At 38.4% G+C, this 12,228-nt stretch overlaps 1 protein-coding gene across 1 annotated transcript in view; it reads right to left on the reverse strand.

Moving 5' to 3' along the window:
* Positions 1-12,228, reverse strand: part of vipr1b (vasoactive intestinal peptide receptor 1b) — a 117,535-nt gene that overhangs the window by 39,572 nt on the left and 65,735 nt on the right. Inside the window, 1 exon segment of the mRNA XM_036558727.1 lies at positions 1,597-1,697. Coding sequence (XP_036414620.1) covers positions 1,597-1,697 — 101 coding nt within the window.

Genomic DNA, 12,228 nt, shown 5'->3' on the forward strand with positions numbered 1-12,228 from the left:
CTATCATCAGGAGATCGCGAGTTCGATCCCTGGTGATGCTACAGCCTTCCGTAGCCGGGAGTCCAAGAGAGCACAACTGGCCTCGCTCTCTCTGGGTGGGTAGGATGGCCCCTCCTTCTCCCCCCATCACTTAACGCGATGCTAGTCAGCGCTGGCGTCTGTTAGTTGACGTAACAGATGTGGCGGTTGGCACTTTCCTCCGAGCGCATTCAGCTGTCCAATGACGTTGCGTGAGCGGCAGATCGAAAAGAAGCGATGGCTGGCACAGGTCTCGGAGGAAGCCTGCGTTAGCCTAGTTGGCTAGCATTAGCTAAGCTAACATGACAAAGTCCTTATAGGAAAGTCTGTTCACTTGGTGGCCATCTTGGCAATGCCGCCAGGCAGTTATTTCAAGTCATACAAGACCAAGCTCCTATCTATTTGAATGTGGACAAACCATAAAACTCAAATTACCATTTCAAAATGATGTTTGAAATCACTGATTAAATATAGAAAAACCTCATAAATAGTTTGTAACGTTTGGCAATCAAATAATTTTTTTCAGGTTGTTCTGGCTACTGCACTGCAGAGGGGCTTTTCCCGCTAGTTGCTTAACCAGCAGGCTGACTGGCTCTTATTAAAGGGTGGGACTTTCTATGCAAAAACATGCCGAGTTTAGCATTACAAGTTTTCCCATTTATATTTCATCTAGTGACCTGTCTTGTCCTTTATAACATCTCTAGCTGCTGTCAATGCTTAGTTTTTCTGAAGTTTGTCCTGGCTCTGATTTTTCCCCTCTTTCTATCAGTGCCACCTATCGGTGAGCCCCCACACCACCAATTAGTGACACCTAAATTATAAATGGGTGGAATGTGTTTATTTGGCCATTCAGACGTGAAATTTACCGTGTCATAATTTTGAAATAGCATCTTCATTTTAAATCCTGGGCATCATGTTTAATACCAAAATATTTCTTATTACCATTATACTGCCCAACCCTATCTCCAACTTTTGGACCCCGCTGTAATTTAACAGCTTTGCATCTTTACTACTCAAGGCCTATGTGCCTGTTAATGTCCCTACTGATATACACTGTATAATGCATTTATAAAAAAAAAAAAACTTTGCAAGGAAATAACAATATTGTCAAGACATAAGTGCATTCAGCCTGAAGTGGTCATTGGTAACTATTTCATTACACAGGAGAATGACTCTCTGCAGACTGAGAGAGTTTATCACTGAGTCCTAGGCAATCAACCTTATTCTGGGAATGTTTTAATGTCAAGTGCTGAATATAAAGGAGGTATTATACATGTGTCACACTGCTGTGAGTGCTGGGAGAGCAAGAGGCAGCCCAAGAGCACCAGATGACACCCTGAGCTGCTGAGGTGACATGCAGTCAGGTGCTGTGAAGAAAAAAAAAAGCTTATTTTCAAGCCATGTGGGCTCCCAGCACAATATATCAACCTTCAGGTGCAACAGCTTAATTTTATTTCAAGGAGCTCTTCAATATTTTGTAAAGGAAAAAAAAGTCTGACACATGAGTGTACAGTATTCACACAGATGAAGTATTCTTAAACCTAGAAAGACAAAAGTCCTTTAGATGTTCAGACTTACATCATCACCGGTGCCGTTGAGATTATATCCACAATTCACAGCAATTGTTATGGGGTGCACTTCGGTCCAGCCGTCTGCTGTGCAGGTCTTGGACAGGTTCCCTGAGTGACAGAGTGGAGGTTATAAATGACTCTGTTCCCACACACATACACACACTCACAAACAGACATACAAACCCACAAACACATGTCTGCAGCTCTGTCTGGAAGTTACTGTGATGTATCTGTTAGTTCTTTGAAAGGCTCTGAGCTGAGGGACCAGGACTGCAAGAGAGCAGTGATGAGCACAGTAATGTCCACAAGTATCCGGATAACATAACATAAACATAAGTTTTTTGGCCTCCTGTCCTCATGAAAGTGGTATTTTGGGTCACTGAAAATATTTTTTGAAATGTTTTTTGAAAAATGTTATAAAATGCTCTCTGAGGTGGAGATTTAGCTAGAAAAAGTTTTCAGTGTTTTGGTGTGAAAAAACTATTTTGAAAACACTGCTTGAAGGTGGATGAAGATTTTTTGGGGAAAATAAAACTGTACTTATAAAAAAAAAAATTATCCGGATATGTATGGACAGGGCGCAAGATCCTACCTTAGCCCCCAGCCTCCAATTAGCCCTTGTCGGTTAATAACTCTGTATTCAGTCTGCATAGGTAAGGTGGTGTAAGCCAGTCCCTGGAGTCATACGACAGTCTGGACAACAGTTAAGGTTAAGGATGCACAAAATAAGCAAACCTAAGGCTGTTACATTGGAATATATTAGTAATAGAGTAATGCACCAATTGTATTGCTGATTAATTGAATAATTAGTTAATTGGTAAAAAAGACCAATAAAAAGATTAAAAATAATAAGCTAGGACGCTTTTAAAAAGATTTTATTAAAGTCTAATTTTTCAAAATTTCAGCATAGTTTGCTTGTTGAACAAAGTAACTGAGACTGTTTTGATGACAAATGCACTACTAGAGACATACTAGAGAAATGTATGCACAATAGCTATGAGAGCTACCCATAGTCCAAAGTATATAGAGACAATTATTACAGAAAATGGTTATGAAAACACTGACTGATTGATGCCTTAGAGACTGTTACTAAATATTCAATACTGTTTACAATGAAGGTGTTGTAAGAAAGACAGTACTCAAAGAAAACTGATTTTTTACTGATTTGCCAGAATTTTTGCATTATCAACATTAAATCAGTTGTTGCTTAGCAATACAGATGTCATGACTCCTGGGGCCGTATTACGGAAACTTCTTAGCTTTCATCCTAAGTTTAGATCAGACAAGCTCAAGATAAGATTTTTCACTAATACTTATTAGAGAAGTAAATCTTATTTTAAATTATGAATTATATCTTCTCAAATCTTTTCTCAAGTTAGGAAATCCTAAATTATTGGATAGGTTGTTAATTAACTGTTATGTCTGTTATCAAGCAACTGACAACACATGCACAGCTGAAACATAAACATATAGCTCTGTTGGTTATATGCGTCAAAAAAATGTCAAAACAAGACTAAAGAGCAATGAACTGCAAGTTATAAATTATAAAATAATCGTCTAGTTAGGATGCTTCTATAAATCTGTTTTCTTACCTGGAGTTCAGATAAGAGAATGAGTTTAGGAACTGCTGTTATTCTGTAACAGTTATTGTCCTAAGTTTAATCCTAATTCAAGTCATCATGGTGACTAAACAGATAGGATTTCAAAGTTAAAATGTTTCTGTAATACAGCCTCTGGTTCCTATCACTTACACTGTAATGAAATCCAAGCTGCTAAGATCACTCCTCCATTAGCAATTTATACTGAATTTTTGAAAAACTGGTGGAATTCCCCTAGAAAGGCATTATGTTTCAAAAATGCACTTAAATGGGCATCCATCATGGTCTGTCTCCAGTATCAGTAGGAGAATTTTAAATATGCATTATTATCCAGCATTGCTGACTAATTATAGCCAATTTATGGCCTCAAGGAGGTAAATTTTAATTGCAATATGATTTTAACTGATTAATCATGACAGCCCTAGACAAAAAGACCAATTGTATTTTTATATACTGTGACTGTAATATGCCTTACAGTATCCTAAAAAACACACTGTTGTTCAAAAATATGATGACATTATATGATTAAGACTTGCTTTTGGTCTTATTTATTTATTTATTTATTTACTTCAGGATCAGGATCATTTGAAAGCCTCGATTCATCCAAGCACCTCAACAGGACAGCACACAAAAATGACTGCTCAGAAAACAGTACAGCTTTCAGTGATAGCAGTTTTGCAAAGGCCTGTACTGCAATAACGATCACAAATGACAGAATGTGCAGCCCTGTTTAAGAAAGTCTTAACTAGACCACTAGATCCACTTTAGTGCTGTTCTGGCCAGTGTGCTCTACCAAGCTTGACATTAGACAACAGTACGTTAAGGAGGCACTGTGACATTTCCAGGGCCGCCTGTGGCAAAACATTCTGCACTTGAGAAGAACTCCAATGTAAAAGACACCAATGTACAAGAATCGTGGTTGGCTTTCTTTTATCCTCCAGGCTGCTTCTGTCCTTACAATTCCTCAGTACTTCCTCCATAATATGAAATCACATAACAGCTATAAGGGCAGCTTGAATTCAGGTTAAATCTAGGATGTTGCTGCATGATTCATATTAAAAAGCCTTCACTGTCCCACCACTGAACTCAGCTGTTCTGGTTTCTCCTCTTCTGAGATCAATGCAGAAAAAAAAAAGTGTAATACCACATCTAGGCACTTTTGTTGGTGTATTGATCGAACGATTTAGCTCAAGAGGAGGCCAAAAAGCTCTGTAAAAAAGGGTCTTGTAAGATCCTGTTCCTACAGACAGAACCACATGGTGTTTACCAGACTGGTCTAGCAATGTTTAAAGTAAGTCAGGAAAATGTCAGTAGAAATTACAACCCCAGTTCCAGTTGGCACAGCATGTGGAATGCTGATAAAAACAGAAAGCAGTCAGTACATTTTTTTTGACCTGTATCGAATTAAAACAATACAAAAAACAGAATTTTTGATGTTTTACTATATGAACTTCATTGTTTTTCATAAATATATGCTCATTCCAAATATGATGCCTACAACACATTCCAAAAAGGTCAGTATAGCATATGCACTCTTTGATTACACAGCATTGCTGTTGGAACACATGCAGAATGCGGCTTTGTGTTGTGATGCTGTGATGTGTCTTGAAGGAAGCACATGTTGCTCCAAAATGTGTTCAGCGTTAATGGTATTTTCACATATGTGCACATGACCCACTAATATCCTCTCATACCATGACAGATGCTGGCTTTTGAACTTCACGCTAGTAACAGTCTGGTGGGTAGCGCTGTCGCCTCACAGCAAGAAGGGCCTGGGTTCGATTCCCGGCTGGGTGAACAGGGTCGTTTCTGAGTGGAGTTTGCATGTTCTCCCCGTGTCTGCGTGGGTTTCCTCCGGGTACTCCGGTTTCCTCCCACAGTCCAAAAACATGCAGTCAGGCCAATTGGACGTGCTAAACTGCCCCTAGGTGCGAGTGAGTGTGTGAATGTGTATGTCTGTCTGTCTGTCTGCCCTGCGATGGACTGGCGACCTGTCCAGGGTGTATCCTGCCTTCCGCCCAATGACAGCTGGGATAGGCTCCAGCACCCCACCGTGACCCAGAAGGATAAGCGGTTTAGATGATGGATGGATGGATGGATGGTCTTAAACTGTCCCTGTCTCAACTTTGTTGGAATGTGTTGCAGGCATCAATTTCAGAATGAGCATATATATTTTCAAAAAACAATTAAGTTCATAAAGTAAAACATTAAGTATAATGTCTTTATAGTGTTTTTGTTCAAATACAGGTCAAAACAGTTTCTACATGGCCTTTATCAGATCTACAGCATGATACCTTATATCCAGCACAATCAAGCTGTTCAACTGCATTTAGGCTTGCTTTCAAAAACAGTATTGATAACACACAGAGGTCAATTTCTCACTCATGGAACAAATAAAGCTAATTGTGTTTTGCCTCACGGTTCCTCACTGAAATAAAGACCTTTAGAGGGAAAGTGAGGAAAAGTGACTCTCCACGCAGGTCTGATAGGCTCTATACTCTTCAAAAAAGGTTCCTGAATGGCTGCTGGCTTGGGTATGAAGCTAGGCGATATGAAAGAATGTAATATCACAATACTTCGGGAAGTTTTTTACGATACACAATGTGTCGCAGTATTAATTTTTTCTGACATCTGTTAAGTTAGAACAGACAAAGTACTGCCATGTTTTAAAAATACTATCAAAAACGATGAATCCAATTAACATTTCACACACTGTGCTGCACTATATCCAATTAAACAGGACTCTTTGTAATCAAACATGCAGCTGGGAAGTGATTTTTAAGTACTGACAATGTCCATGATATGATCAGAAAAGCATATTATGATGTAATTTATCAAGATAACGATAAATACAGTCATACTGGCCAGCTCTACTTGGATATAGGAAAAATTATCATGAAAAACTGACTGTTCCCTTTTCTGTTCCTAAAACATTTACCTAATTTTAGAGGCATTGTCTTTGCGATGTCATAAAACCCAATGCATTTACATTTATCTGCCTTTCAGCTTCTTGTGGTTAAGCCCTGCCCATTCATTTTTAAGTTATAGACCTCTGTCGTGTTATTCTGTAGTTTGACCTGGAATACCTAACCATATTGAGCATGTTTCAATGTTGGGAAAAATGAATGCCGTTTTTATCGCTGCACCCTGTGGTAAACAAAAATGTTCCACAGATGATGCGTTTTGCCATATGTGCATTTATCTCCAAATGTCGCTGGATCCTCTGAATTATGAGGTTGTTAATGAGTCAAAATCCAAACGTTTCTACATGCAAGCTAACACTGTGGCTGAACTGACATTATAGGACTGGAAATCTCACCAAAATACCCCATATAAATCAACAAGCTTTGCTAAATATGGTCGTTAAGTTGCTTTGGCAGTTTTAGGCTGCAATTTTAGTAACTACTCTTGTTATATAACCGTGTTGAAGTTTAATAGCAGACTTACTTTCATGTGATGTCATTTCAGTGTGCAGGAGTGTTAACTTGTTTGCAGCAATATTTATATGTTAACTGCTAAATGACCTCATAATTCAGAGGATCCAGTTTCTCTCTGAGAAAATGTACAGAAAACAAAAATGTGATGTTTGGAACACTTCTATTTAACACAGGGTGCCACATTGTTCATTTCTTCTATAGGCAAACCCAGCCTAGACCCAGAGTTCCTAACACGGGCATGACGTTGACTACAGAATGGATTCAATGGTCTATAATTAGTGTTTATCAGGAGAGTCTATAATTATGCAGGTCAACCAATCAGATGTCATTTATATACATCACTCTTTAAGGCACAGTAACAAAAACAGCCTGTGTAGTTGTAAGAGATAAAGAGAACTTGGAAAATATCCAGGTAAACATGAATTAATGCATATAAAATCATTGTGTACTCAATGCTTACTAACACTGTATATGGACCTCAGAGAAAATGAGCTAAAATACAAGAAGAGTGTAGGATGTTGACCTTTAATCTTTAAAAGGTTTCTTCCCGTGCAGATCTGTTTAAAGAACCATCCACTGAAGGATACTTTATGGAAACAAAAGTGGTTCTTCTGTGGCTTCATTCCAAAGAACACTTTATTATTAAGAGTGTAGCCTTCATCATCCTAGCAGGATGGTAAGGAGGGTATCGAATGCGTCGGCAAGGGACCTACCAAAGCATGAACAGGCTCTGAGTAAATTGGGAGAAGAATTAAAGTTCAAATTTGACAAAGCTTTTTGTTGTCCTTCAGACAGGGACAGTGAGGATTTATCAGATTTGGAATGTTATTCTACCTCCTTGTTGAAAATTAATTGGCCACTGTTGTTTATGGATTCAGCTCTCCACCCACCTAGGAGGACACTGATACAGCACGTGGAGAGTAAACAAGACTAAATGAGTGCAGCACGGTTGTTGTACCACTATCAACCCTGATAAACAAGACAACAATAACCGTCTGCTAAGACTTCACTCTGTTCTCTGTTCTTTATTGCTTCTAGCCGGAGCTGAATAAGAGGTGACAGGCTGACAGGCACAAATTTCCCTCAGTATAATTTAGATCCTAATTAACATTTATAAACTAATTTGTCATTTCTTGTGAGAGAGCTGACAAAGTCTTTTCAAGATTATCCAATTTGTTTTAAAATTCTGGCAGCGGTCTCATCAGCGAGTATAGAGGAATAGTGCTGTTTGTTTTCACTGAACTTGATCGCTGACAAGACGGCTTTTTTCACAGTGCAGTCTATGGTTTAAAAATAACATGCTGCTACCCCTGCCACTTAAAGCTGACAGAGCTCAATATGAAATAACCAATACTCAGTGACCTGAAAGCATGGCCCGAAGCTCTATCTTTGTTTACATTATTATTTTGTACAAACAACAGAATCAAGAAGTCGCATATACTGGCTCATGCTGGTATAACAAAGTTGTTCTGAACTCTAGAGGCACTTAAAAGGAACTGGCTTCAAGGATGAATGTATTCAAGGATGTATATGAAATTACATTGAGGTAAATATATAAAAAAAACAACACCACAAATCAGTAGCGGGCAGTATGGCCAAAAATATATCACAGTTTAGATGCTTAAGTAAACCTCTTTTTGTAGGTCAGAAGTGGCTTATTATTCTGGGATTTTCCGTTCCACCTTAAATGGAGCACCAACTGTATTCTGTTAGCTTTACAAGTGCCTGGCTGTCACTGCTGCACCATTTAAGGTGGAACAGGAAACGCTTATAAAAAGCCATGTCCAGCTTCTCAAATGATTTGTCTCATACGTGCTTTCCCCCATTCTCGTGCATCGGACTGTCAGACACTGCTTGAATTTGGAAAATATTACAGTCATTCACGCTTCTGTACCAGCTGGTCCACGGCTTGCTGTGCACACAAGGCTGCCAAAACCTCGCGGGTGTCGTTTGAAGCAGCTGACCGAGTCAGACGGCTCCTCATTTGGTATGAGATGAAACAGAAGCGCTCTGGTGTCCATGTTAAGCTAAGGCTAACCCTTGAAGACTGGCTATTGCAGATGCATTGGACTAGACAGTGGGAGTTGATTAAGGGTCTCATTTTCATTTGAACTGTGACAGAACCAAAGCCGGATGAAATCTGACTTTTTCCAGTTGGATTCAAACCACATTTGTAGCTGGTTTAGAACCTGTATCATGGCTATATGGCTCAGTTTGACTGATCAAATTGGATCTCATGTTTTTTCTGTCATTCGAAGTGTGGTGGTGCATCACTGCTCCAGCCTATAGCTTGTTAGCAGTCTGTTGACCAGATCAGCCTACACTAATGTCGCATTCCGTTCCTGCTGTAATTGTAGTTCTGAAATTTAGCATGATCATCCTGTTAGCTAGATATTGATGTTAGTTTTGCAAAGTTTTGCCCTTACCTAATCAGTATATTGTTACAATGGTTGTTACAATGGTAACCAATGTAGATATGCAAGCAAATGTGACTAAAATCTGACCACACAAATCAGATATGGTCACTTGCAACTTGAACAGACTAAAAGTCTAAAAACTAGATATAAGAAACAAATCAGTGTTTGCACTGTAAACAAAGCCAAAGAATGTGCTTTTCGACTGAACTTTCTGAACTTACATTCTGAATTTGTTGTCTGAAAAAGTGTCAATGCAAATTTTTATTTGGAAAATGTATATTGATGTGGTTGTTTACCACATGCAAATATACTCCTAAAAAGCATTGTGATCAATAGTGACAAAAACAAGCTAATTTTAGGGATAGCTTTAAAAACATATAAACAATAAGCAAGGCCAGTGACCTTAAATAGAAGAAGCCTACAGCGTGTAGTAGTGAATTGGAGCAAGTGAATTGGAGCTTTTGTGGTGTTGAGCAGCTCAAGAGCGTTTAATGTGCCACACTAAGGCACAAGTATAAATCAAAGCACTAAAATATTGATTCATGTTTTTTTGTCAGAAGAGTTTTTCAAGTTTAAAAATCTTAACGGATATTGCAGACAGGAACCGTGTAGTACTAGATGGTGCTATCAAAAGCAATTTGAAAACTGTCAACTGCCTGAAATCCTGCTGACATCCAGCTGCATCATGAGAGCTTCTCAAACCACAGGCAAAACTGTGATTTCCCAGCTGGGTAATCAACAGTTTTAAGCGCATGGATTAACCCTGGTCTGTTCAAATCAGCAATTTCTGCAATCAACAACTCGTTATCATTCAATTCATGTAATGACCTCTGAACAATCTTGATTAACACCGCATCCAAACAACTTACAAGGCCTAGGAGAGTCTTCTTTGTGTGAATATTTCATTGCCAGACGTAGGTAGCATAGCCTAACCCACACTGCAGTAAAAGTGTTCTTACTTCAGCGAAACAATGACTCAAGGAGCAACTTAAAACAACTTAAGTAGAAAAATATCAGGTCTTCCAAGAACTACAGAACTGCAGTGGAACTCTAGTTTACACATTATCTATCAGCCTAGGAACTTCAGTTCCTTAGGCTCTATTCCTCTGATTTTTGGATTCTTTTGGTGTAAAATAAAAGACTAAAGCTTCAAAATGAGAGGTGTGAGCAACAGTAAAGCAGGTCAGGACCTGAACCAACAAAACAGAATGAAATTGGCAACACCAAGCACTGAGCCACGGTGGATGATGTTCCCTTTTGACAATCATGTGTTTCCTTTAACCAGTAAATTAAATACACCACTTTAATGGAACTAAATGTGTATTTAATGGTGAAAAATTAAAAAAGAAAGGGTCCTACTTTATTTGGAAATCCCCCCATAGGTAAACTATGGATGTTCAAATTATTAACAGTTATCTGGTGAAACTCTGATTCTGACCAGTGTTAGGGCTAGGATTAGCTCAGATAAGGGTTAGGGGTAGGTTTAGGATTTGGATCACACTTGAATTTGAATTAGTTTTTACTGAAATATAAAAAGTCGATTTTATGCGCATAAGAAGCATCTGTATCTGCTGTATCTGTACTGGTAGTGACAGTGTTGTATTCAAGACCAAGTACAAGTCAGAGTCAAAACCAATCAACTGAATATAAACCAAACAACACACATCCATTGTTGTTATATTATTATTATTAATGAAAACATAGTGATAATAACATAACATCTGCCCTCAGAGGATGGTGGAATTTTGGAACCAATGAACATCAACAAAAAATAAATGAATTAACCCAGTTAAACCATCATGCAAAGATCAATTACATCCTCAACCAACAGTGAACAGATTTTATTTAACCATGCAGAGAAAGGGCTGCTTAATTCCACTGTACCCCAAGACTGAGACAAGACCAAAAACAGTATCTGCTGCACCAGCCCTGTAACAAACCCCAAAATATCACAGAAATGAAAAGTGAATTCATAAAAAAAGCCCAGTCATTTGAAAGTGGGGGCATGCATGCCATAAGCCCCTCCTCCTCCCTGTCTACTTTACTCTGATGGGATGCATATGTACTGCTGTATGTTTGTATACCTCTTGACTTTCTAAGTGAAATGAAGTTACATCCTGTATAGGGAACAAACATAAATATGGCATTTTTCTGCAATTGTTTAGTGTACAGTTTCTATTTATTTGCTGATTTTAACATTTGGAAAACATAAAGCTACATTTTATGTTTTTTTTCCCCTCAATATATTACATTCAGCAAATAAACAGTAATTGTGCATTTAAATGTGCATAAGTGTGTTCTCTATAGAGGATGTGTGAACTTTGGCATATGACTGTAAAATGAGGTAATTTACATTGTAATATATTTTCAAATGTTCATTTTTTGTTACTGTATCCAGCTTGTTACACATTTACATTTTAATGAAATAAATGCAGTAGGTTACCTTTTGCAGTTTATATTCACCCTTTTTGAAAATGGTTCTATATAACACCAAAAATGGTTCCACTATTGTTACAAGCCAAAGAACGCTTTTTGGTACTATTTAGAACCCTTTTTGTTAAGGGTGCTGTTTCCAGTTCTGAGTCATATAAATCACTGACCCTGATATCAAGCTCTACAGTAACTACTCTGCACTTTATGTACTACTGTCCTAGGCTGGAATGAATTACTTACTAATTAATAGTCTTCTTACTGGCACCCATATATGTGGCTCAAATCCAGCCAACACCTCACAAAAACCACTGTCTCTGAAGTCTAAATAAACAGTGATTAAAAGTAGCAGAAACATAGACCACGACACTGTCAACAGTCATTTTCCAGCACGATAAAATTAGGCAAAGCTTCATGTTGCCATTACAAAAGACACTGCCTGCCAGCCTGTGTACCATTTGCTTCTGAACATATTTACTCTTTGTCTTACCCTTCAGCCTCTGTCAATAGAAGCAAATTTACCTAACAGCCTCGCATTTATGTGTCTGCACACACCCACGCACAATATATCTGCTCTCATTCGTCCTTGTTCTGGACCTCAGCCTCCATCATAAGCCATGGAGATCCCTATAAGTACAACAGTTAATCCTGACCATTGAACAGTGATCAGCCTTTTATCATGCTCGAAAGGCTAATCCAGTGTGTCAGTATAGATATGCGTCTTGTGGAGGTATTAGGTGTTATGGTGGTGGATTAC

This window comes from Colossoma macropomum, unplaced genomic scaffold, assembly GCF_904425465.1.
Source record: "Colossoma macropomum unplaced genomic scaffold, Colossoma_macropomum, whole genome shotgun sequence".
Classification (NCBI taxonomy): Eukaryota; Metazoa; Chordata; class Actinopteri; order Characiformes; family Serrasalmidae; genus Colossoma; species Colossoma macropomum.